Source organism: Coregonus clupeaformis, chromosome 8 (assembly GCF_020615455.1).
Source record: "Coregonus clupeaformis isolate EN_2021a chromosome 8, ASM2061545v1, whole genome shotgun sequence".
Classification (NCBI taxonomy): domain Eukaryota; kingdom Metazoa; phylum Chordata; class Actinopteri; order Salmoniformes; family Salmonidae; genus Coregonus; species Coregonus clupeaformis.
Genome location: NC_059199.1, coordinates 45,236,783 through 45,263,748, shown reverse-complemented (window position 1 = coordinate 45,263,748; position 26,966 = coordinate 45,236,783). Strand labels below are relative to the sequence as shown.

General features: G+C 42.6%; 2 protein-coding genes across 5 annotated transcripts in view; one reads left to right on the top strand and one right to left on the bottom strand.

Moving 5' to 3' along the window:
* LOC121571815 (protein NDRG1) overlaps positions 1–17,169 on the top strand; it is a 42,554-nt gene extending 25,385 nt beyond the window's left edge. For 2 of the 4 annotated variants that reach the window (XM_041883510.2, XM_041883512.2), the window contains exons 2-16: positions 6,935–6,993; positions 7,323–7,358; positions 10,252–10,357; positions 10,729–10,849; positions 11,377–11,439; positions 11,702–11,762; positions 12,189–12,275; positions 12,457–12,501; positions 12,684–12,787; positions 13,207–13,269; positions 13,874–13,925; positions 14,413–14,460; positions 15,064–15,099; positions 15,400–15,451; positions 15,825–17,169. In XM_041883510.2, coding sequence (XP_041739444.2) covers positions 6,935–6,993; positions 7,323–7,358; positions 10,252–10,357; positions 10,729–10,849; positions 11,377–11,439; positions 11,702–11,762; positions 12,189–12,275; positions 12,457–12,501; positions 12,684–12,787; positions 13,207–13,269; positions 13,874–13,925; positions 14,413–14,460; positions 15,064–15,099; positions 15,400–15,451; positions 15,825–16,039 — 1,148 coding nt within the window. In that variant the 3' untranslated portion in view covers positions 16,040–17,169. Of the gene's footprint in view, positions 1–6,934; positions 6,994–7,322; positions 7,359–9,356; positions 9,517–10,251; positions 10,358–10,728; positions 10,850–11,376; positions 11,440–11,701; positions 11,763–12,188; positions 12,276–12,456; positions 12,502–12,683; positions 12,788–13,206; positions 13,270–13,873; positions 13,926–14,412; positions 14,461–15,063; positions 15,100–15,399; positions 15,452–15,824 lie in introns of those variants that run through there. The other 2 variants (XM_041883511.2, XM_041883513.2) reach the window with 2 other exon arrangements.
* Positions 17,124–25,378, bottom strand: LOC121571816 (CCN family member 4). Its single transcript, XM_041883514.2, has 5 exons — positions 25,176–25,378; positions 21,579–21,867; positions 20,720–20,974; positions 18,877–19,070; positions 17,124–18,663 (listed from the first exon to the last, which is right to left on the bottom strand). The coding sequence occupies exons 1-5, from the start codon at positions 25,221–25,223 to the stop codon at positions 18,358–18,360; spliced, it is 1,092 nt and encodes a 363-aa protein (XP_041739448.1). The 5' UTR covers positions 25,224–25,378; the 3' UTR covers positions 17,124–18,357.
* Between the last annotated feature and the right edge of the window lie 1,588 nt (positions 25,379–26,966).

Below are 26,966 nucleotides of genomic sequence, written 5' to 3'. Positions count from 1 at the left end.
AAAAGTTTGAGGGTCTTAGGGGCCAAGCCACATTTCTTCAGCCTCCTGAGGTTGAAGAGGCGCTGTTGCGCCTTCTTCACCACACTCACTATGTGGGTGGACCATTTCAGATTGTCAGTGATGTGTATGCCGAGGAACTTGAAGCTTTTCACCTTCTCCACTGCGGTCCCGTCAATGTGGATAGGGGCGTGCTACCTCTGCTGTTTCCTGAAGTCCACGATCAGCTCCTTCGTTTTGTTGAGGGAGAGGTAATTTACCTGGCACCACTCCGTCAGGGCCCTCACCTCCTCCCTGTAGGCTGTCTCGTCATTGTTGGTAATCAGGCCTACTACTGTTGTGTCGTCTGCAAACTTGATGATTGAGTTGGAGGCCTGCGTTGCCACGCAGTCATTGGTGAACAGTGAGTACAGGAGGGGGCTGAGCACGCACCCTTGTGGGGCCCCTGTGTTGAGGATCAGTGACGTGGAGGTGTTGTTTCCTACCTTCACCACCTGGGGGCGGCCTGTTAGGAAGTCCAGGACCCAGTTGCACAGGGCGGGGTTCAGACCTAAGGCCCCAAGCTTAATGATCAGCTTGGAGGGTACTATGGTGTTGAATGCTGAGCTATTGTCAATGAACACCATTCTTACATAGGTATTCCTCTTGTCCAGATGGGATAGGGCAGTGTGCAGTGCGATGGCGATTGCATCGTCTGTGGATCTATTGGGGCGGTATGCAAATTGAAGTGGGTCTAGGGTGTAAGGTAGAGGTGATATGATCCTTGACTAGCCTCTCAAAGCACTTCATGATGACAGAAGTGAGTGCTACGGGGCAATAGTCATTTAGTTCAGTTACCTTTGTTTTCTCGGGTACAGGAACAATGGTGGACATCTTGAAGCAAGGGGGACAGCAGACTGGGATAGGGAGCGATTTAATGTCCGTTAACACTCCAGTCAGCTGGTCTGCGCATGCTCTGAGGACGCGGCGGCTAGGGATGCCGTCTGGGCCGACAGTCTTGCGAGGGTTAACACACTTAAATGTCTTACTCACGTTGGCCACAGAGAACGAGAGCCCATAGTCCTTGGGAGCGGGCTGTGTCGGTGGCACTGTGTTATTACAAAGGGGGGAGGAGCTCCATTGGACATGAATTAACATTAATTTCGTGAACAAGCAGTACAATATTGCAAATCTTTTCCGAGATGTGAGATAATTAACTTGTTCTCTGTAATATCGCTTTGGAATTGTGACATTACGTACTTTAGAGGAAAATAGGCAGTTTCTCGACTCATACAGTGCCTTGAGTTTGAGAAGGGATTACGTCACAATTAGCCTAGCAACCGTGTGACTTAGCATGACACCATGAACACGATTGGTCGATAGTCTGCTGGGTGGGGCATTATACGTTTCTCCATTCATTACCCAATAGGATTCCTTTCCCTAATATATCTGTCTGAACGCAGGGCACAACGTCAGGATGTAGCATTAGCAACTAGAATGGTGGTGGGAAATGGTTTTTCATAAAGAAAGTATGCGGTTTCCGCCTTCTTGCCATTAAATCTAGTTAAGGAGGAAATCGACGCCTTTGCAGCCTGAATGGAAAATGTTTTAGTTACGAACCGGTCCACGGGGGATACGAGCGTATTGCCACCTGCATATAATGCGTGTAGATGGTAAGATGAAACAATCAATATCGCCATCTGCTGGCCTTTGGGCTAAGTGACCCTCTGACTATCTAGCACAGGGGTTCCCAAACCTTTTCGCTCAGGCCACCTTTCGAGCATTGGGGAACATCCGGTCTATTTCTATGGGCAAAAGCACTGTTGATGACGCAAATTGTTCACACCCTTCTTGTTGGTGGAGATGATTTTACAGGTTTAAAGCTTATTTCCTGCAATTCTATACATTTGCCATGGGATGGGTACTTTTTTGTTAATTATTTTTTGCAATTTTTAAGCTAATTTCCAGCTTTTCTACACCCTTTGCCATGTCTTAAGTGTGTTCATGTGATATAGCAGTGACATGCCCATTCCCTGGTTGCTGTAGCATTAGGCTTAGTACATCACAAGTTATCCTCTCATTTCAATTGGGTCAACCTTTTGCCTTAGTAGCATATTTTATGTGGTACCCTCGGACCACCCTTATGATCTCCCTACTATGAGCCGTATCAGATAATGCACCTACATTCTGCTGTGTTTACATGTGTAAGTCTGTAGGAGCTTAGATTAGCTAGTAGGAGTCTGCCCTGCTGCTAATATTTCAGAATGGGGGGGGCAGGGGATTTGACGGATTAAATGAGTAACGAAAGATTAGTGAAGCAATCATTGTTTCTACAGATGCAGCTGGTTTGGTTTTTGGATTGAATTTATACGAACAAAAAAGGATGGTGGCGGTGTCCTTAATTCTAGCTATCTAAAAGGGAGACTTTGCTTCCCAATTCCAATCAGTACGGTTTTGTCAACCAAGTAGTGGAGAGTAGGTGTTTTGTAACATTATTTAAATAATCTGGTTTTAAACTGTCGCTCCCTCTGTCTCCCTCAACATTTAGGACTACTCAGTCAGAATGTGATAAATGGAGTATTGTGCCAATATTTGTCACGCAGACTCTTTATCGTTCCAATATTTCCTGTATTGGATGATTGCATAAGGCAGTCTCACTTCTGCACGCTAAGATTATTTTAGTTGTCTGTCTTCATCTACGCACAAGTTCTAGAAAAACAGAAGTGTGGAAGGAGAGCTCAGGATCTGATACGTGGTAGAGCACCACACTGTAAGAAAAATATATGTTGTGGATGTGCTTAGGAGGTAGTAAGATCTTAATCTCCCATAGATACAGTTGAAGTTGGAAGTTTACATACACCTTAGCCAAATACATTTAAACTCAGTTTTCATAATTCCTGACATTTAATCCTAGTAAAAATTCCCTGTTTTAGGTCAGTTAGGATCACCACTTTTATTTTAAGAATGTGAAATGTCAGAATAATAGTAGAGTGATTTTATATCAGCTTTTATTTATTTCATCACATTCCCAGTGGGTCAGAAGTTTACATACACTCAATTAGTATTTGGTAGCATTGTCTTTAAATTGTTTAACTTGGGTCAAACATTTCATGTAGCCTTCCACAAGCTTCCCCACAATCATTTCGGTGAATTTTGGCCCATTCCTCCTGACAGAGCTGGTGTAACTGAGTCAGGTTTGTAGGCCTCCTTGCTCACACACACTTTTTCAGTTCTGCCCACAAATGTTCTATAGGATTGAGGTCAGGGCTTTGTGACGGCCACTCCAATACCTTGACTTTGTTGTCCTTAAGCCATTTTGCCACAACTTTGGAAGTATGCTTGGGGTCATTGTCCATTTGGAAAACCTATTTCCGACCAAGCTTTAACTTCCTGACTGATGTCTTGAGATGTTGCTTCAATATATCCACATAATTTTCCTTTCTCATGATGCCATCTATTTTGTGAAGTGCACCAGTCCCTCCTGCAGAAAAGCACCCCCACAGCATGATGCTGCCACCCCCGTGCTTCACGGTTGGTATGGTGTTCTTCGGCTTGCAAGCATCCGTTCTATTTTTGTTTGATCAGACCAGAGGACATTTCTCCAAAAAGTACGATCTTTGTCCCCATGTGCAGTTGCAAACCGTAGTCTGGCTTTTTTATGGCGGTTTTGGAGCAGTGGCTTCTTCCTTGCTGAGTGGCCTTTCAGATTATGTCGATTATAGGACTCATTTTACTGTGGATATAGATACTTTTGTACCTGTTTCCTCCAGCATCTTCACGAGGTCCTTTGCTGTTGTTCTGGGATTGATTTGCACTTTTCGCACCAAAGTACGTTCATCTCTAGGAGACAGAACGCGTCTCCTTCCTGAGCGGTATGATGGCTGCGTGGTCCCATGGTGTTTATACTTGCGTACTATTGTTTGTACAGATAAACATGGTAATTTCAGGCGTTTGGAAATTGCTCCCAAGGATGAACCAGACTTGTGGAGGTCTACAATGTTTTTCTGAGGTCTTGGCTGATTTCTTTTGATTTTCCCATGATGTCAAGCAAAGAGGCACTGAGTTTGAAGGTAGGCCTTGAAATACATCCACACCTCCAATTAATTACATTTTAGTCATTTAGCAGACGCTCTTATCCAGAGCGATTTACAGTTAGTGCATACATTTTTCACACTGGCCCCCCGTGGGAATTGAACTCACAACCCTGGCGTTGCAAGCGCCATGCTCTACCAACTGAGCTACAGGAGGACTCAAATGATGTCAATTAGCCTATCAGAAGCCTCTAAAACCATGACATAATTTTCTGGAATTTCCCAAGCTGTTTAAAGTCACAGTCAACTTAGTGAATTTAAACTTATTACCCACTGGAATTGTGATACAGTGAAATAATCTGTCTGTAAACAATTGTTGGAAAAATTACTTGTGTCATGCACAAAGTAGATGTCCTAACCGACTTGCCAAAACTATAGTTTGTTAACAAGAAATTTGTGGAGTGGTTGAAAAACAAGTTTTAATGACTTCAACCTGAGTGTATGTAAACTTCTGACTTCAACTGTAGCAAGGAAGAGAGGGAGCATTTCCTTAGAGAGACACAGAGAGAGAGGGGGCAGAGAAGGAGAGGGAACATGTTCTGTACTCTTGAGGTGTCCCATTTGGACCTAAGTGAGGTATTACTGATGTCCTGAGAGGTAGTTTTTTTTATACAGCCAGGTAAAGGATTAGCTTAAGGGAGTCAGAAGGGCATCCTATCTTGTAAACAACATTTGGCCTAGTAGTCTCAAACTGCCTGTTAAGCACTTAGCATATCTACAGGTCTGGAAACTGGTTTGGGTTTAATGGTATTTGGTTTACTTGGCCATAATTTCACACATGGAGTTAAAAATGGAAGGTTTAAAAATACAGACATAGCTTTCAAGATCCCGGCTAGCCTCTTTAGCACCAGTAGGATTAGCTGTGCTGCTATAAATACAAAACTGTTTTTTGTGTGGTTTTTTTCAGACTTTTATCAACATTTCCAGATTGTTTGGTTGTGTAACTTCTCTAAAATGGTTGGATTGATCTGAATGTTGCAATTTCAGTGGGAAATGGCGAACAGTTTCTCCAACAAAGGACTTGCAGTGCAAGGCGTCCATGTCTTAAAAAAAAACACAGCAGAAAAATTAACCTGTTTGCTTGATACTCTTCCTCTCTGTACTATTGTGAGGCCTGGCAGAGGCCTCTGTTATAGGCTGTGTCCCACATTGCACTCTATTCCCTATGTAGTGCACTGGGCCGAATAGGGTGCCATTTGGGATGTAGCCCTAGAGTCCGGATGCTGTTCTGTTGGAAACCTGCCCAAACACCCAAAACTCCACGTGTGTGTTAAACGAAACGCTTCCTTTAAAGATTACCCTGGAGAGGCACATCTCAAACCTGTACGTAGATCAGATCCAAAGGATATTGTTATAGCTGTACAGCAGAGAGAGGGAAAGACAGGAATATGGTGTGAGGCAGGAAGAGGGGGAGAGTACTGTGAGAGTTAGTCAGCGAGAGTGTGTGTGAAGGAAGCTATGCAGTGTCAGTAGCTTCCTGTGTGTTGGCCAAGCCCAGTTAGCACACCACACCACAGAGGAAGAGCCTGACTCTTGGCCTTTACCAGCCTCGCCTGCCTCGGCCTGCCTGCCCTGCCTCGGCCTTGCCGGACACAAAGACCCTGTCTGTTTACCATCTAATTTGATTTGCATGCACAGCAGAGCTCCCACAATCCAACCAAAATGGCATCACGATCCACAGCAGCATGATCTGCAGACAGCAGCTTGATTTCATTTCTCGCCCACTCCCTTGCAATAGCCGGAGCGACTCTCATTTCACAGTTCATTTTGGTTTAGAATGCTTTGAAAAGTATAGCTGTAGCTAGGGCTTGGTGTACTGCTAGTGTTCTAGTCTTCAAACCGTGTCATACATCAATCCCTACGAGAGGACAACACTGATGTTGTGTTTCAGTTATCTATCATTCCTTTGTGTAAAAATCAGGTGGTCATGGCTAACTGTGTGCAGTGGAAGTTTGGTTAATAACTCCTGTCAAACACTTGGAGTTCCCCCTCTTCAAGTTGTTTTTGAGACGTTTAGATCCGTAGAAGTATCATACAAAGGTTGGGAAAGGAAAGGAAAGCATGGTACCTATAAGATCCAGACCTGGGTTCAAATACTATGTCATGTTTTTTTAGTAAAAAAAATAAAAATTGTTTCAATTATTTAGAAGTCAGTATTTAGATATTATTTACTTGAAAAGACAAGTAGTTGAATATTGGACTGTATTTGTAAATGCACTGTTGAATGAGAGTGTACCAGTGTTGTTTTCTCACTGTTAAGTTATCGTAATAACATGATATCAAAACAAATGTACAAGGATCAGAAAGGTACACTACCGGTCAAACGTTTTAGAACACCTACTGTGCTCAGCATATGTGGGAACTCCTTCAAGAATCTTGGAAAAGCATTCCGGGTGAAGCTGGTTGAGAGAATGCCAAGAGCTTGCAACGCCAGGGTTGTGGGTTCGATTCCCATGGGGGGCCAGTATGAAAATGTATGCACTCACTAACTGTAAGTCGCTCTGGATAAGAGCGTCTGCTAAATGACTGAAATGTAAGTGTGCGCAAAGCTGTCATCAAGGCAAAGGGTGGCTATTTGAAGAATCTCAAATATCAAATATATTTTGATTTTAACACTTTCTTGGTTACTACATGATTCCATATGTTATTTCATAGTTTTGATGTCTTCACTATTATTCTACAATGTAGAAAATAGTAAAAATAAAGAAATACCCTTGAATGAGTAGGTGTTCTAAAACTTTTGACCGGTAGTGTGTGTCATATGAAATTTCCTCTCAAACACGGAGGAACGCTCCACCACTGGTTGAACCAGTCAGCGTATATCTAAATAACAGTCCTCTCTCACTCTCACTCTCTCTCACTGAAAGACATGGATGACATCCAAGTTGCGTCAAAAGCACCCCTGCTTGTTGACCGGGAATTGCCAGTAAGTAAACACACGATCATTAATATTATCATACATTTGATTTGCATGTACTATAGACTACGGTTTATTTGTCTGTGAAAAATGTAGTTTAAACTTTGTTATAGGACAACTGAACTCCATACATAAATTATGACTGTTTAGCTGTCAGGAACAGTCTGAAATGTTTGTGCTGTACATTGATACTGGTCCTTACCGATACATTTTTTTCCCTCAACTTTCTTTATATTTAAAACACAATGCAGCCCATAGGACAATTAGGTATTCTCTATTTCATCATATCTTATTGGAAGGACTTAACTCTCTATAACCGTTGTCTCTGTCATTTTTAGGGGTTGAGAGCGGCTGTAGCACAACTTGTGATAAAGGTATGTCCCTATGGTACACACATAGATATCCACACTTTTTTCTATTTAACTAGGCAAGTCAGTTAAGAACAAATTCTTATTTACAATGACTGCCCGGACGATGCTGGGCCAATTGTGCGCTGCCCTATGGGACTCCCAATCACGGCCGGTTATGATACAGCCTGGAATCAAACCAGGGGGTCTGTAGTGACGCCTCAAGCACTGAGATGCAGTGCCTTAGACCGCTGCGCCACTCGGGAGCCCACATGTTGACATAACCCACAGGTTTCAGTGTAGAGTAGTCAGATTAATGTCCACATGGATTAGGTTGTGATAATTTAGTATTTAGCCACATCTGGTGGGCAATGTAAAAGGACAATTAATTAATTAATCATCTTGCAGTACTTGCTGCCCCTTAGGCGTTTCTGGTGGAAGTTTTGCACACATTTAAATCTCTTTGATACTGACAGATGACGTTACATGACTACTGCACTAATGTTTTATCTGTAGCCCTTTGTGTAATCTGAAGAGGAAAAAGTATAATTTAATTTTGAGCACTAGTATGAGTGTGTATGTTGTCTTGACATACAGCCAGCAGCATACCAACTACATACATTCAGGACCTTGGACTGCACCACTGGGAACCCACTACCTACCAATCAATGCTTTCATTCTTAACTTATAAATAGCCTATCATGTGCTAATATCCTGAAAAATTCGACCTGGGAATTGTCAGTGGTGCCAGTAGAGGGATTCTCCCTGCAGCTAACCATCTCGTGCAAACCGACCCTCATGCCGGTTGGGATTAGTCAACTCAGGTTTCCAGGGCAAGCGTTTAATATCACTTTGTGTCTTAGAGCCCTACTGACGTAGGTAGAGGAGGGACACCTCGGACACCTGTCCCGTTCCCAGGCTGCCTCCCCCTCCCCCGTTCAGCTCAGGCACACTAGTTACACATGTATCCCTCCTCCTTTCTCCTCTCCCTCCTCTAGCTAGCTCAATGGGATTAGCTCAGCATATGTCTATATCAAACTGCCGCCAAATAAGCCGTGGCTACCTAGACGATACTGCCATCAGATGTTTACCTTATGTCATGTAAATAGGTTATGTGAACCTGGAGGGAAGCCTTGGTTGAACTGGATTTGACTACATTGTTGACTCTTATTGCGTCCCAAATGGCAACCTGTTCCCTATGTAGTGTACTACTTTTGACCAGAGCCATAGGAATTTTGAAAAATGTGTGCACTATGTAAGGAATAGGTTGCCATTTGGGACACACCTACTCAGGGTCTTAAACTGGACCTAACTACCTTCCTTGTAAGATTTGTTTTGGTCAGTGTATGGGGTTTATGACGTCAGGATTCCTCCGCTATTCCAGTGGCAATAGTATTTCATTGGTAACCACTCATACTTGCAGTATCAGTAGGTCCAGTGAGCTAGGCCTATGAAATTGAACGTGCCGCAAACAAAATTGCACCTAGGAGCCAATAGTCTATCTTATCTTTGGAATAGTAGACTAAAGATTATGATCTCCCCACACTGATAACATTGAGACATGAACTGATGTATTTGTACAGTATCTCATAATGATCCTGAGTGAATCATTTTCAATCTATTGAAACATTGCCACATAGACATACCTAACAGAATGACTTAATACACTATAAAGGCTTCAGACATGATTATGCCAATGCTATTACAAAAAAATACTTTATTTTTCTCTTTCTTGACCGCCTGATATGTCATCAAATTAGGATATTTTGACAACTGGGTTAAAGGTTATTCATTGCTCTTGTATACTGGATTCCTATTGATCTGATGGCTTGCTTACTCTTCACTTTGGACTATTCATTAAATATCCCTTGCTGCCCCACTTTCTGACATTGTGCTGATCCAATTTAGGGATCTCTTCAGCTAGAATTATCTTGTTTTGACCACCTTGCAAAGCACCATGGGAGGCCATGGGCTTATGCAGAGTAGTAAGTACCAGGGGTATAAAACACAACCCTCAGACAAGTCCCCTCATAAGCACCTTTTACAGAAGCTTACCTTCAATTGGATCTATAGCTCAGAGCAGTACCTCCGTTTACTACTCAGTACGGGTGACCAAAAGCCACTAGAAAACATGGTTCTTGAGGGGGATTCGGACATGGAGAGTGTTGCTGAGATTGAAACCTCTGTGAGTACTGTTGGATCTCTGTCTGTTATGGAGTAGTTGATGGTGTGCTTTGACGGGTCGTCTTGGGCTTGTTTACCTTCAGTTTGTACTATTGTGGGATTGAAATAAACAATCTCAGATTGGGAGAAACATGGTGGACTGATGGTCCTTTTGGAAGTAATACGCATCAGTCAGAAATCATAATTGTTGAAGCATTATTGCCAGACGCTCTGGTTGATGACTCCTTGAGAAACAGTACTGAATGCAGAAAGGCTAACGGCTTTTGCATGAGCCAATTGTCTGTTTCACTGAAAGTTGGATATATTTGTTTTGTTTTCAATGGCACTTTCTGATGAAGCCTTTACATTTTGGTCATTTTAGCGTTTGCTCTTATTCAGAGCGAACTTTAAGTCTGTTTGGATGTGTTCTGATTTACAATGTGTTGAGTGTTGGAGAAAATACATGCGGCCCAAATGAAAAACAAGTGATTCTGAAGGGCAAAACTAAATCCATAATGATTCATTCAAGTGTTTTCTCTGCATCTTCAAAGCTGACATGAGCTTAGTGTATTCTCATTCTCTGCTAAGCATGGATACTTTGGTGCAGTTCAACTCTGTTTCGCTTAGGGTTTACCTTGTCCAGGTCGAGTAGAGTTCTTCATTGTTTTTTTGTTTGTTATGGATAATATTTTCTTCTAAAGTTTAACAGAGTTTTGTGGTACCCCTATTTGCTAACCGTGGTTTACTCCATCTTTAGGAGCACGATGTGGAGACTCCCCATGGAAGGATCCACTGCACCATGAAGGGGATGCCCAAAGGAGACCGGCCTGTCATCCTCACCTTCCATGACATTGGACTGAACCGTAAGCCCCATACGCTTCACTCATCCCATCCTAGTTAATGGATTTGATGTCACCCCTCAATGTAAGACTAATGTCCCCATGCTCTTTGGTATTACTACCTTCAGTATGTTAAGTTTGAGAATGAGAACGTCTGTTTGTTGACTGTAACGGCTAGTCAACATCATGAAAAGTTAATTTACTTTGTTTGTAAAAGATAATTGATTCTCAATGACTTACCTGGCTAAATAAAGATAAACATTTAAATAAATAGATACATCGAAAGTTGAGAAGAAGCACACAATGCCCACCATGTTAGACATCTGTCATCCACAAATCATGTGAGATCCAGCCTCATCACTAACATCCTGTACCTGATCTCCATGTTGTTTCAGACAAGACGTGCTTTGACCCCATGTTCCAGCATGAGGACATGCAGGAGATCATGCAGCACTTTGCTGTGTGCCACATTGATGCCCCTGGGCAGCACGAGGGGGCCAACACGTTCTCTAATGGGTGAGCCCAGTCGTCTAGCCTTATCTCACATCTTTTTTGTTGATTGGATAGGACAGATGGAAAGATGGAGGAGAGAGTGCTGAAACTGCAGTGGGCCGTATTCAAACCCATGCTGCAGCGGTATGTGTTCTGGAGGCAGCGGCTTAGACCACTTGACCACCCTAGACCTCACCGCCTTTGCACCAAATGTAGGCCAGCCTGTTCGTCTGTTACCCTTTGACCTCTGTACTGTACAATCTAGATCTGTTGTGACCCATTTACACTGATGTCTTGATAAATCATTAGCTAGTTAGGTGAATATAGTTTTTTACCTGATTGCTTTGCTGCTTCATTTTTATGACCGTCTGCATCTTGAGTCCATATCACCATTGATCTGAATAGGAGAGATGATCAAAGTGAAAAAAGGATCGGAGAAACCAGTATAAGGCTGTTGCTGGAATAGAGATCTGGAGGGCAGTGATAAGAAGCATTGTATAGTGTTGATAATGGAAGTACTTTAACCCTGACGGTTGTTGTTTTCTGTCCAGGTACGAGTACCCCTCCATGGATCAGCTGTCTGAGTCCCTCCCCCTGGTCCTCAAGCATTTTGGGTAAGTCCAAACAAGGACTATAAGATTTAGAAATTGATCAAATATTTTCATTATGAAATATATTTCTCCTCATACATTTGAACTGTTCAGGATCTATATTCTGAAAGTGTCTCAGATTAGAAGTGCTGTTTTGCCTTCTAGATCATAATGAATAAGACTCCTATTTTGAGATGCTTTATGAAAAAAGACCATGATGTCTTAGACCTCCATCCATTTTGGCTCAAAAAAGATTCTGATGATATTGTGTTTTTGTTAACCACAGCCTGAAAAGCGTCATTGGAATAGCCGTCGGAGCTGGAGCCTACATCCTGGCGAGATTCGCTGTGAGTTTGACGCCCTCCTACCTTCCCCTTTCAATCATGCTTAAGTATGCTTCATTATGAAGAGTTTTAATCAAACTGGGATTAGAAGTTACAGTAGACTAATGTTCCCGGTGATGCAGTGCTGATTTTGGGTGTACAATCCTGCTTATTGCTTTAGCCTGCTGCTGAGAGTGTGGAAATGTTCTAGACTGGCTCCGCACCAAAACACCCGGCTCTGTAGGGACTCCCGTCTCAATGTGCTGAAACGCAGATGAGGGAGGGATACAAATAATGTTTTAACTCCTAACTGACCTCGCTCTGTTACGAAACGTTGAGGTTTCAATGCGTATAGTGAATTAAATGGACCCCTATGAGGTTTCAATGAGCACTGTTTGTATATTTTCACCATTACGAAGTCATTGACCGAATGTTTGTTTCTGTTTTTAGCTGGACTACCCAGTGTTGGTGGAAGGCCTGGTTCTGATTAACATCAACCCCTGTGCTGAGGGATGGATGGACTGGGCTGCAAACAAGGTACAATACAGGACCATCTCCACAGATCCACAACAATCCATCAACTTTGATTTATAAAGCCCTTTGTCAACATTGTCACATAGCTTGTTTATACAGTATTAACGTAGCTATGTATATGATTGATCTTTGCTATTTGACCCATAAAAAAAAAAAAAAACTCTGCTTTTGAATCTCTTTTCAGGTCACTGCTTTGCCCGAAATGCTCATCGGCCATCTCTTCGGAAAGGTGAGCAGTGGGCACCCAGATAGACAGTGATTGAAACTGCAAATCACATCAACATAATCCTATTGAATCTATTCCAATTATGGGCTACATAGATATAGGACAGTTCACAGCAGGCTTACATGTTGCAGTACTGTGTCACTAGGTCACAGAGTCTGAGTAGGTGTTTATTTCTGTCTCTGTAGGAGGAAATCTCCAACAACCATGACCTTATCGCCACCTACCGCCATCACATCATGAACGACATGAACCAGTACAACCTGCACCACTTTGTCAAAGCTTATAACAGGTAAATACACTGGGCTCCTGCAGAGAATAATCATAAAATGGTATCCATGAGTTAATCTGACTCTAGGGAAGTAGATAAAGGGCTTCATTGTCAAAATCCTGATGTATCCCTTTCAATCAAGTCTTACAACATGTAAATACACTAGACTCCTCGCTGCAGAGAATAACACGGATTACCATGAACATCCTTTGACTCCGCATAAACATGTATATATTTTATATACATAATCAAGTCTTACAAGTCCTCCAGAGGACACCTGTATATTCATTATAGACATACTGTGTCTTATTTATGTATTTCTATATCATGTCTTATATTACATATCTATAATATAAAATGTGCATATGTAATATCATATTTGTAATATGTCAATATGTTCAGTTTGGGCCTCACTGATATCCCACCTTTTTCCCTCCCAGCCGGCGGGATCTGGAGATTGAGAGGCCCATTCCTGGTGGGAAAGTCTCCGTCAGAACCCTGAAGTGAGTTCCAAACCTTCTGACCTTTCACCATACCTCAATCATCTCACATGGCATATTGCTAGAGCCCTGAGTTTTCCCTGACCTGGAAACTCTGGGCCCTAGTTATAGCCTTGTGAGAACCTGGAAACTCTGGGCCCTAGTTAAAGCCTGGTCAGGTGGTTACTCGGTCCGGGAAAAACTCCTGACCCTGTAGTAATATAACCAGAAATTGATATAATGACAAGATGCTAGTCTCCGCCCTAACAATGGGATTCGTTGACCACAGAGCGGAACGGCGGGCTGTCAAGCTCCCTCCTGTTCCTCTCTTTGGATTGGTGGATACATCTCGTTATTTGACTACTTTGTTGAATAGTCGATGAGAGGTGTTGACGTCAACCGCCTGTATTCAATGGAGAGTGAGATGCTAGCCTCATGAATATGCATAGACCGTCTCGAATTTCAACAGGGACAACTCAGATATAAAGTGTTTTTTCTCAAAGTTGCCGGGATGTCACGTGCATCACACTTATATCAGTACAGTCGTCACAACCTAAGCATTACCAAACTTCTATTAAATCAAATAAGCCTCACGTATCAAAATAGCAATTCATTTTTTTGCCCTCAGGTGTCCTTCTCTGTTGGTGGTAGGAGACAGCTCTCCAGCCGTTGACGCTGTGGTAAGTCCAAGTACACACTCTGTAATCCTAACGGCCATAAACAAATCATTAACAGTAATACCTCTGGTCTTCAGTTCCTAAGAACACGTGTTGTCCATTCATCTAAATCAGGGCTCTCCATCCCTGTTCCTGGAGAGCTACCGTCCTGTAGGTTTTCACTCCAACCCTAATCTAGCGCACCTGATTCTAATAATTAGCTGGTTGAAAAACTGAATCAGGTTAGTTACATCTGGGGTTGGAGTGAAAACGTACTGGAGGGTAGCCCTCCAGGAACAGGGTTGGTGAGCCCTGACCTACCCAACAAGGTATTTACAACATTAACAAAGGTTAACTTTTAGGATTCAAACATGGGACAAAATAGGGAAAGAAATCAAACACCACAAAAGCTATTCTAGCAATAAAATATTACTCCTCCAGTTACCTATTTATTTCTCTACTAGGGTAAATATTTAGTCGCTCAATTAGACTCTGTACTTTGCATCCACAGGTAGAGTGCAATACTAAGCTGGACCCGACAAAGACCACACTGCTCAAGGTGAGTAGCCTCTACCTCCTCCTGCTAATAATAGGTCTGATCTTGGCTAGGCAGTCTGATGAGCTTCCAGAAGCTCCGCAACTACCTGGTGACTGATTTACTAGCCTTGCCTTGGACTCCTGAGACCGCAGGTTGAGGCTATGCTGCTGTACCCAGCCTCCAGGGTATGTTCATTAGACACGCAATGGAAAATGTTTTGCAAAGAAAAATTTGAGTTTCTTATTGGACCAAGTCCAGCCCTCCCTGTTTGAGTTTGTTTACTGCTGTTTGGTTCCTGATAAACATGACCCAGGTCACAATCCTTCCTGTCTGGCCTACCTAGGACGTGCACACCCCTGGCTGTGACCAAATGCGTTCTGTAAAGCCCTGAAATGGGCACATTTTATAGACCATAAACTGTTAACTGTCCAGAGGCTAATGGAAAACACTTGTTGTTTCACGTTGAGACAGTGTTAAAAAGGGAGGTTGTTTTGTGTAATGGGGGGTGACTAATGTCGTACTGCTGCTGACCTGCTACCTTAACTCTTTTCTCTTGAATGACGTGCTCCTGAGGTGTTAACGGACCCTAATCTCATGGCCTCTTTATTTTGTATTTTCATCCAGATGGCCGATTGCGGAGGCCTGCCCATGGTTGACCAGGTGCGTTTCTAACTTGTTAGCACGTTCACGCAGGCGGGGTGGGTTGGCAAAGGGATAATCGTTAGTGGGCTAATACACGGGCAGCTTCACTTAAGAGCATTAGTGACAGTAGCAATGAGGCACAGACGTCAGGTCTGGAGAGTTAATACCCAGCTCAGCACCTGCTGCTACAACAGCGGTCATACATATGCCTCTCATTATCACAGTTTGTAGGTTAGGACATGAATCCATCTGTTGATATGTCATGTGTATAATAACAGGGAAACAAGTGGCAAACTTTCTCCTTTGCTCTCCCAACAGCCTGCAAAGCTGACGGAGGCCTTCAAGTACTTCATTCAGGGAATGGGCTACAGTAAGTACACACACTCTGTGTAACCAACGCTGACCAGTAATTATATTAACATAAGTATTTAATTATGTAGAAAGATAAAAGCCTGGTTACCCTATTACTGTTTGCAAAAAACATAGGTGTTCACATCAACCTGTAAGAATGAGTTTTCCTGCCACCTGGTGGGTGAGATTAGAAACTGCACCTTCAGATAACAACAGGATGGCAGTTAACCTGTTCTATAATGATTTAAAGATAAATATTAAATATAGTGCCTGCAATCAGACTTCAGTTGACCATGGATACAGGAGTGTGAATGGATCTTTAACCTCCTTCTCTGGCTCTGTTGTTCTTCCTTTTCCTCCTCCTCCTCTCCTCTTCCTCCTCCTTTCCTTAGTGCCCGCCGCCAGCATGACCAGACTGGTCCGGTCTCGCACTGCATCCGGCTCCAGCATCCACTCCATGGATGGCAACCGGAGCCGGTCTCACACCAACGAGGGCAACAGGAGCCGGTCACACACCAATGAGAAGCGTGGTCGCTCCCACACGGACAGTATGGAAGGCACAGCGAATAGCAGCGCTGCGCTCAAATCCACCGAAGTGTCCTGCTAGATGACCCTTACATGACACTCAACCTCTGACCCCCTGCCCCCCTGGTTCCCGCTGCGCTGCCACTAACCACACCTACAAACACACATACACAACTAGAGAATATTGTCTCTATGCCAAAGAGTTATGCGAAGAGGTTGTGTGTAAGGCTATGCAAGTGTATATACTACTGCATTATAAAGGAAATTCCTTAGAGGGGAAATATGTATTCTGAAATAAACAGATCCCTTCCCATCTGCCGAGTCAGGTGGAATGTCTAGTTGTTAGGGGCAACGCAGCAGAGTGACACACCGCAACGGAGAATGTGAGAGAAAGCTGTGGCTGCAGAGCGAGTACCTAGTACAGCAGTTTAAATCTATCGTGACATGTTTCTTTTTTGTCTGTAGTTCTTGAGTGCATTTGACACAGCTTTCTCAAATGTGCACCTGACTGTTTCTAATTGTTCATCATTAACTTTTCAGTGTTCTGATTCATGTACTAGAAGTGGAGTAAGAATAGGGAGGAAAGTGGCAAGGAAAGAAAGTCGGCTTTTTTATCTTCTCAAATTGCTATTCGTCTTTGAAACTGGAAAGGAGGGAATTGAAGAGTATCATCATGTACATACAACACATTCATGTAACGCTTCCTCTGTTTTAGGATGTTTCGTCTGGAGTTAAGTCTTCTGGATGTATCTGTTAACTCTCTGGAATCAAATGATTGTAGCCATTCTATTGTAGAACATTCCAAGAGACTACCCTTCCATTAATCAAACAAACACAAACTGTTGCTTTATTAACAGATCATGGCTTCAGGCACAATTGTTCTTTTGGATATTTCTTCTCGTGTATGTAAATGATTATCTTTGTTCTGCCGTGATTACATAGAAATAATGTGCCATGGAAACCCTCTTTGACTTATTAAGGCTCCTTTGTTGTGATGGATTTGAGAAAGTCAAGCCGATCCACATGATGTAATATAAAGATTGAGTTAGCCATAGAGCTTATCAAAAACCCTCTCCAACTATTACGTGCACTAGAGCAACACTTGCCGGCTACATCGCTTTATAAAGCTACACTACTGCCTAATGCTGTAGACGAGAAGCATTAAATATGGCATAACAGTTTATTTACTAAGAAAATAAAAACATAACTTTTTGTCCTGGTGTTGTCATCATTTTATGTAGAATGTGGCCTTGTAAGATCAAACGATACCACAGTTCCACAGGATCATATTAACCATATATAGCACATGCATTCTATAGTAGCATCACCATCTCTTACTCATTCAATTCAGAGCCACACGATCAAATCAACTTTACATGAGATTGAATGAGATTTCATGAAACTTGTTACTGTGAATATAGAAATACCTGTATGACAAACCATTTTTTCAATCATTTAGTATTCAAGATATACTTCAATAAATTATAACTAAAATATTTCACACACTTGGTTTACTTGTAAGTCAATAAACTCTTTCCCAAAGCAACCATATACAGACCATAAAGACGTGCTTAAAAAACCCTCTGAAGTTTCAAAACACAAAAAAACATTTATTTACACATTTTTCCAATAGGAAAAAAAGCATAAGAAAAATCCCCTTGAAAGAAAAATACTTTGACCGGTATTCAATCCAATGGACGATCTAGAGGAGCGCACTATAACAGACTGAATGAAATCTCTGCGAATGCTGGGACTGTCTTCTGTATGATGCACTGTTCTATAACGTGCCTTGGATTGAATATCGGCCTTTATGTATGAAATAAAATATATAACAGAGTTTCTGAAGTTCTGACAAACCAAAAAAACTTTGAGAAAGGGAAAAGTAAGTGAAAATAGGGGTAGATGGAAGCTTAGGCCTAGATTCAATCAGATCAGGCATTAACCAGCGATAGCAGACACCTGCATAGCGGATGTTTCAGAGGTGGAACTGCATTGGAGCTGTCAAATCGGTGAGCAGCTGCTCTTGCGATCATTGTCAGGAATCCACACCCACGCCACTCCTGTTAGAAGTTCAGAACGAGAAAGTTTAGGCTATATAGAAATAATGACGCTCAAAGTGAAAAATCATTGAACTAAATAATGAGGATTTCTATCATCCTAATGGAGGTGTAGATTATGTCTCGCATTCCAGTGGTTGCTTGGGGATTTCTGTTCACGTGACTCCGTGTAGCCAATGGCAATGTCCGCTTTAGGTATAATGCCGGGAGCCACTTGTGGATTTGACAGCTCTAAAGCAGTTCCACCTCTAACACCATCAAAACAACCGCTATGCAGACGTTGGCTAAGCGTATCTGATTGAATAAAGCCCTTAATAAGCTTATGGCTTATTATTGAAATGTCTCAGTTCACGATCTCAGGGTAGCCATAGTAATTCTCCAGCTCGGCGAAGATGTCGTTGGGGTTCCTGCAGCTGAGGTTACAGAAGCAGGCGTTGATCCACATGACTTGCCAGGTGAACACGGCCCCGTTGGGACACACAAACTCCACGTCGATGGTCTTGGACTTGTAGGGAATGCAGCAGCGATCGTCCGTGGCCATGCAGACACCACAGTATTTAGGCCGGTAAGACTTCTTACTAACACAGCCTGATATGGTAAAGTTTTTGGGCTGCTCTTCTCTGTAGATGTTCATACAATTCTTCCCTGGCTGAGAGACAAGAGCGAGAAAGAGGACAAGTTAAATGATTAAATCAATGTTATTGATATTTTCTTTGTAATGTTCCTAGAATCTTGGGAATGTGGTCTTTTTTGCAATGTGAACTCTTCAATATAGATATCATAACGAACAAACATTTGACCTCTATGCAATGCGTACGTGTATCCATGCATGTGTGTCCGTGTCCACATACTGTACATGTACCTTGATGTGCTTGATGATGTCCACCTCACAGGGCCGTATGTTGCAGAGGCGGGACTCTTTTACCATCTCACACCTCTCGTTGGCGTTGGAGACACGCAGGGACAGACCTCGACCACAAGTCTTAGAGCAGATACTCCATGAGGTGGTCTGGATCACACAGTTCCTGCTCCGACCCTTCGCCTCAGCAGGAAGAGCTATGTCAACAGAGACAGGCAGAGAGGAAGTGTGTGTGAGTGAGCGAGCGAGAGAGAATAATAACAATTGAATATGGGCAGTGATAGAAGTGATTTATAGACATTATTAATCAAAACTGGAGCTGATACAATACATGACCAAAGGTATGGGGACACCTGCTCGTCGAACATCTCATTCCAAAATCATGGGCATTAATATGGAGTTGGTCCCCTCTTTGCAGCTATAACACAGGACGATAGCTCTCCAGGAACAGGGTTTGCGTTAACCTACAGGATGGTAGTTCTCCAGGAACAGGGTTCGAGTTAACCTACAGGACGATAGCTCTCCAGGAACAGGGTTTGCCTTAACCTACAGGACGGTAGTTCTCCAGGAACAGGGTTGGAGTTAACCTACAGGACGGTAGCTCTCCAGGAACAGGGTTAACCTACAGGACGGTAGCTCTCCAGGAACAGGGTTCGAGTTAACCTACAGGACGATAGCTCTCCAGGAACAGGGTTGGAGTTAACCTACAGGACGGTAGCTCTCCAGGAACAGGGTTAACCTACAGGACGGTAGCTCTCCAGGAACAGGGTTAACCTACAGGACGGTAGCTCTCCAGGAACAGGGTTAACCTACAGGACAGTATCTCTCCAGGGACAGGGTTAACCTACAGGACGGTAGTTCTCCAGGAACAGGGTTAACCTACAGGACGGTAGTTCTCCAGGAACTGGGTTAACCTACAGGACGGTAGTTCTCCAGGAACAGGGTTAACCTACAGGACGGTAGCTCTCCAGGAACAGGGTTAACCTACAGGACGGTAGCTCTCCAGGAACAGGGTTAACCTACAGGACGGTAGCTCTCCAGGAACAGGGTTAACCTACAGGACGGTAGTTCTCCAGGAACAGGGTTAACCTACAGGACGGTAGCTCTCCAGGAACAGGGTTAACCTACAGGACGGTAGTTCTCCAGGAACAGGGTTAACCTACAGGACGGTAGCTCTCCAGGAACAGGGTTGAAGTGCCCTGCTCTAGTACATCCAAGTTCCCTTTTGGCTTTGCACACTACTGGCCAGGATCGCTGAGCACTTGAACTACCCAAGAATAACCCTGAGAATGAGAGCGAGAGAGTGTACAGGAAAAGGGTTTAGTATTTTCTTACACACAGCTGCACCTCTTCTCCCCCCTGGAGTAACAACCTACACACCCTAGTCCACCGCTGATAGTGTTTTAAGATCCCACACAACTACTGCTGCAACAGCAGTACTACCTGTGAGCTACTGTGAAGCACTGTCCTCAAACTATTTTGCTTCACAATTCTCAAAGTATTGCCCAATATTACCATGGTTATTAGTGTTACAAGATTTTCAATACATGAGACTCTATCCATACATATCAACTGTATTAGACTGATTTATTTATTGATCGATTGATTGATTGCAGTGGAGGCCAGCTCATAGTAATGACTGGAATGGAATGAATGGAATGGTATTGAACACATTAACTATTTCTCCATCACTAATGGAAACCATGTATTTGAAAGGTTCCATTCATTCCATTCCAGCCATTACAGTGGTGACACCGCCACCACTGATTAATTGATTGACTGACTACTGACTGAGTGATTGATTGCTTGATCAATTGTTTGATTGATTGATGGATCTGTGTCCTACCTTCCACTGCATGTCTTGGAGCAGTCTTCCGCCCCTTCTTGGGCTCGTCACAGATCCACTGTTCACAGCAGCGTCCTGGGATCTTGACCCTCCTCGGGTTCTGGCACCACACCCGGGGGGGCTGGGAGTCTGTACACAGGGACACGCACCCGATGGCCCCGTTCACACACAGACACTGGTATTTACAGCTGGGCTTGAAGCTCTGTCCATTACGGTAGATCACACCGTCATGCTCGCAGCCCGTGCCAACCATATCTGGTAAAGAAGGTCAGGACAGCAGTAAGAAAGATACACAGTGAATAAGGTAATGATGACAATGTAATGTAGCAGCCTATGTTTTTAGTGTTATCTGAACAAAAAAAAAACATGTCATGACATTGGGTAATATGATTGCGAAACCTATTCACTTTTCCTTTGATAATTGTTACTTTGTCATTGAATTTCTAATTTCCTTCTAGGATGAAATGTTACTAGATGTGCAATTAGTGTGCTGGGACATGATCATAGTAGTGTTACTATGACTTAAAGGAATAATCAACTCAAAAACGAAAGGTTGGTATTTTTTTCATTAGTCCACTGTTGATACAGTCCCAAAATGTTTTGCATGTCAGCAATCCGGTTTTCAAGATATAGGACTTTCAGAAAGCAAATTGTAACTTGCCACATTATCATGATGATGTGGCAAGTTACAATTTGCTATATCTTGAAATCCGGATTGATGACATGCAAAACATTTTGGGGCTGTATCAGCAGTGGACTAATGAAAAAAATACAAAAATATAGTTTTTGAGTGGATTATTCCTTTAATCATGATTGGTGTCTTTAGTAGGTTAGAGTAGGTGTGGTGAGTGACACTTACATGCACACACTCCTTTTTCGTACCTAGGCTTGTCTGAGCTGTAATCGCAGTACAGTCCCTTATGGTAGTCACAGGTGTCTGCCTCGTTGCACTCCTCCCCCACCTGCCTGGCGCAGGCCTTGCAGCAGTCACAGCCGTCCATGAGCAGGCTCACCCCTGGGGGGCAGGAGGGGGGGACCAGGGGGCACTCACAGGGCCAGTGGCAGTACTGGGTCCGGTTGTACGGCTCCAGGTCTGTGGCTTCTGCTAGGGGCAGCATGGCAGTAGAATTCTGGGTCTGGGAGTAGGCCTAGAAGTGAGGGACAAAGAGGAGTTATTGTTATGCACTTTGATATACATAATACATATTTTAGTTTGGTACGGTCAAACGCTATGACTTTTGGTAACACAATAAACCATGTAAGTAGAGAACAGACATTCCTAAAGCATCAAAGATGTACAGTATGTTATCTGTGTTTCCATGTCTAGGACAATTAAAAGCACAATCAGTGGAGGTTGCTGAGGGGAGACGGCTCATAATAATGGCTGGAACGGAGTAAATAGAATGGCATCAAACACATGGAAACCATGGAAACCATGTGTTTGATGTATTTGATACCGTTCCACCAATTCCGCTCCAGCCATTACCACAAGCCTGTCCTCCCCAATTAAGGTGCCACTAACCTCCTGTGAAGCACATGTACTTGTTAGCAATCACATTATATAAGTGCCACCCAAAAGACTGTTGCTAGGTTGACGTAGCAACAGTTACAGGGGAATAATATCCTGTTGCCCCAAGGAACAAAGTCTTAATTAGCTTCATGTCCTTAATCTTTTTTTATTTCCATCATGTCCTATATCGGCCTAAGATCTAATAGACCCAAATCCCCTATTTGGCTAGATAAGTGTTGCACCTCCTGAATGTGCTAAATGGCTGGCCTCCTTGTTCGGGCTGTCGGATTGTACAATAATATCAAGGTTGATTAACAGGGTAAGGGAGGTGCAAAATGATTTCAAGGTTGATTAACAGGGTAAGGGAGGTGCAAAATGATTTCATCAATATGACGCTGATTAGTCAAAGTACTTTTTGTTCCTCTGTCTACACAATATTCTGCCTGAAGGCCATTTTTCATAGTTTATTTGAAAATTTAAAAGTATTTTCACAGCTGAAGTGACAAAACAATAAAACGTGTCCAACATTTCACCCCATGAATATTGCCTGTACAAACGGTATATATTTATGCCAAGATCAGAAACCCAATTTTTGTGTGTGTGATCAAATGAAAAACACCACATTTTTAAATCACTCAAACAGATGTGCTATCTGAACAAGCCCCCAGGAAGAGTTTTACAACCAAACAAATGGCGGTTGGTTTTGGATCCAGACTGTTTAAGTCCCTACAGACGAAACTGTCTCGTCCGCTGGCTCAGACTGACTCAGTATTTATAACTCCAAAAATGATTCTCAGTCTTGGCTCCACATTATAAGAGCATGACTTCCTCATATGAGTCAGGACACAGAGTGTTCCACAACCCATTATTACACATGGAGTAGCCAGATTGCCTAATGGGCTACTTTAAAATGTCATACTTTGTGAACGAGACACTCTACTTTGGCCCTGTAATGTCTGAGGGCCAAACTTTCATTTAAGATGTATGAACATTCAACAAACACATTTTTTGCAGGGAACTTTTTGGGGCTTGTTTCCCAGACAGATGAAGCCTATTCCTGGACTAAGAAACCTGCTCAATGGAGATTCTCAGTTGAAAACACTTTTTTAGTCCAGGACTGGGCTTAATCTGTGTCCAGGAAACCGTCTCAATGAAAACAATAATAACTCATGTTGATGCTGTCATAACAGCAACCGCTGCCTCCAGTATGGGCCGACCAACAGTGCTAAATTAACTTTTCTTGGAGATTCCCATGCAGGTTACTGCAGGGTCTAATTCTGTATTAAACCTCTCTAATTACATTGCAGCCTCAACATGTTTATATTAATATAATAAAAGCCAAAGAGCTTCTGATCCAGGTAGGTTATACACAATGAATCTGCAATTAATTACATGTGAAAAAGACCCCTTAATCATCTTATGTTGCTCATTTTTGTTCTCCTAAGCTTGTTCTTGGCAGCCCATCAGTCGCCTTCACGGTTTTCTAATAGAATTCTGCTAATAAATAATAAATCCATTGACCGCATAGGAGGTTTAATGCAGATAAATGAGGTTTAACCATGGGTGTACCACAGAGCCAGTACCCAGGGGATCTGCTACTGAAGCGTAGTCAGCTGTCATCAGGCTCAGTCATTACACAACAACACCAGAGAACACAGATACATCCCAGATGGCACCCTATTCCCTATATAGTGCACTATTTCGGAATAGGGTGCCATTTGGGATGCAGTCAACGTGTCACTTTTAGCATTAAAGGGCGTTCTGGGGGTGTTTCACAAGGTAATGAAAAAGACACGGACAACAACAACGACAACAACAACAACAACTGATCATGACATTAACAGTCTGTCGTCTACATCGAGCTTTCCTTCTTTAATCTAAAAATGAAGGGAAATTGGATGAAGAGAGTACTAAAACATTTCCTAATATCCATATCCATATAGCATAACATGAATTTGAACTTGGTTTTATGTTGAGATGAGAAGCTTTGTGATGTCGGTTTAGGTACATTTATACAAAGTTGTATTGTTCCTTACCCCCATCATATCTAGACAGCTAAAATTGGTATTGAGATTAATGTGAATACCATCACCTGTTCAAACTTATAACGCCTTGACCTTTTGTGTGACCTTTGTGTGACCTTGTGACCAATGTGACTTCAAGCAGACACACATAACATCAAACGCTGTTTGGGCGTCTGGGACTGCAAAAGTGATCAATCGTTTATCAAATATCTTGATTGACTTCTAATGTGACCTTGACATTACTGCCATATAGGTCAGATAAGAAACTTGGAACTTTCTTTCCTCAGATGTGGAGTGTTCCACTGATTTGACCTCTAACCCCTGCCAAGCCTGGGTGAAATGACCAATGTTGTGTCACACATGCATCGTGTTGTCAGGTTGAGAAAGTGCAAGCTGAATGTTGAGGGTAGACCATGAGCACAACTCTGGTCAAATCAACATAGAGCACCATAGACTCTCATCTCCATCTCTTTGTGTAAGCAGTTGTTTTTTCTCTCACATTTAGATAACGTCTGAGTGATATAACTTAAGTTTGAGGCCAGACATTTGTAGACTGTGTGAGCAATGAAGTATTGAATTAATGAAACATTATTTCATAACTTGGCAGATAGGGCAAAATTAAACTACAACATACTATTTGATGTTTGTTGATGGCACGCTATTACAGTATTGTCCAATAACTTGTTGAATCTGCAGTAAAATGCAAAACCTAACTCCACACAACCACATGGTGGCAGTAAAGTACAACTAACAATGGGATGGATAACTCGGGAATACCCGGTGAATTTACTGGAAGCATCAATAGTCTTCTATTCTAAAGAAATCATGAATCAGATCTGGCACTTCAGAAAGAAATATATTTGCTAAACAAGGCTTAAACCATGTGTTGATAAAAAAAAGTATTATAATGGCACTTTCTCACCTGTTGAATCCCTGCTGCTATAAGAATCCACTTTAGCAGCCAGCTCATCACTGGTTAGGAATTTTAAATTCATCGAACCCAGAATTATTCCTTTACTAAAAACAAAATATTTCGCACTCCACAAGTCTCAGGCAATCTTTTTCTAGTTGTCATCTCCTCCGCGAGGACCACTGTCTGGGATTGGGACTGGTGATATTATTAAAGCTCGTGCCTGCTGACGTCAGGTTTTAGGACGAGCCCCACATTTTTCTGGCAGCGCGCTCTGTTTTTTCCCTTTCCTCCACTCTTAACCGCTGCTCCTCACGCGCCAAAGCCCGCACTGAAGTTGAGGTGGCTTGTCTATAAACTGAGCAATGTGCATCCCAGCTATGCAATTGACCAGAGGATACTACAAAGCAGGATCAAGGAGTTAGCCAGTTAACTTACCTAAGTATTCTGAAATAACATAACATATACAGGACCATTCAAAAGTTTGGACACACCTACTCATTCAAGGGTTTTTCTTTATTTTTACAATTTTTTACATTGTAGAATAATAGTGAAGACATCAAAACTATGAAATAACACATATGGAATCATGTAGTAACCAAAAAAGTGTTAAACAAATCAAAATATATTTGAAATCAAAATATATTTTTCAAAGTAGCCACCCTTTGCCTTGATGACAGCTTTGCACACTCTTGGCATTCTCTCAACCAGCTTCACGAGGTAGTCACCTGGAATGCTTTTCCAACAGTCCTGAAGGAGTTCCCACATATGCTGAGCACTTTTCCTTCACTCTGCGGTCCAACTCATCCCAATCCATCTCAATTGGGTTGAAGTCGGGTGATTGTTGAGGCCAGGTCATCTGATGCAGCACTCCATCACTCTCCTTCTTGGTCAAATAGCCCTTACACAGCCTGGAGGTGTGTTTTGGGTCATTGTCCTGTTGAAATACAAATGATAGTCCCACTAAGCCCAAACCAGATGGGATGGCGTATCGCTGCAGAATGCTGTGGTAGCCATGCTGGTTAAGTGTGCCTTGAATTCTAAATAAATCACAGACAGTGTCACCAGCAAAGCACCCCCACACCTCCTCCTCCATGCTTCACGGTGGGAATCACACATGCGGAGATAATCCATTCACCTACTCTGCATCTCACAAAGACACGGCGGTTGGAACCAAAACTCTCAAAAAAATCAGACCAAAGGACAGATTTCCACCGGTCTAATGTCCATTGCTCGTGTTTCTTGGCCCAAGCAAGTCTCTTCTTCTTATTGGTATCCTTTAGTAGTGGTTTCTTTGCAGCAATTCGACCATGAAGGCCTGATTCACACAGTCTCCTCTGAACAGTTGATCTTGAGATGTGTCTCTTACTTGAACTCTTTGAAGCATTCATTTGGGCTGCAATCTGAGGTGCAGTTAATTGCTGATTTCTGAGGCTGGTAGCTCTAATGAACTTATCAACTGCGACAGAGGTAACTCTAAGTCTTCCTTCCTGTGGCGGTCCTCATGAGAGCCAGTTTCATCATAGCGCTTTATGGTTTTTGCGACTGCACTTGAAGAAACTTTCAAAGTTCTTGAAATGTTCCGTATTGACTGACCTTTATGTCTTAAAGTAACAATGGACTGTCGTTTCTCTTTGCTTATTTGAGCTGTTGTTGCCGTAATATGGACTTGGTCTTTTACCAAATAGGGCTATCTTCTGTATACCAACCCTACCTTGTCACAACAAAACTGATTGGCTCAAATGCATTAAGAAGGACAGATATTCCACAAACTTTTAAGAAGGCACACCTGTTAATTGAAAT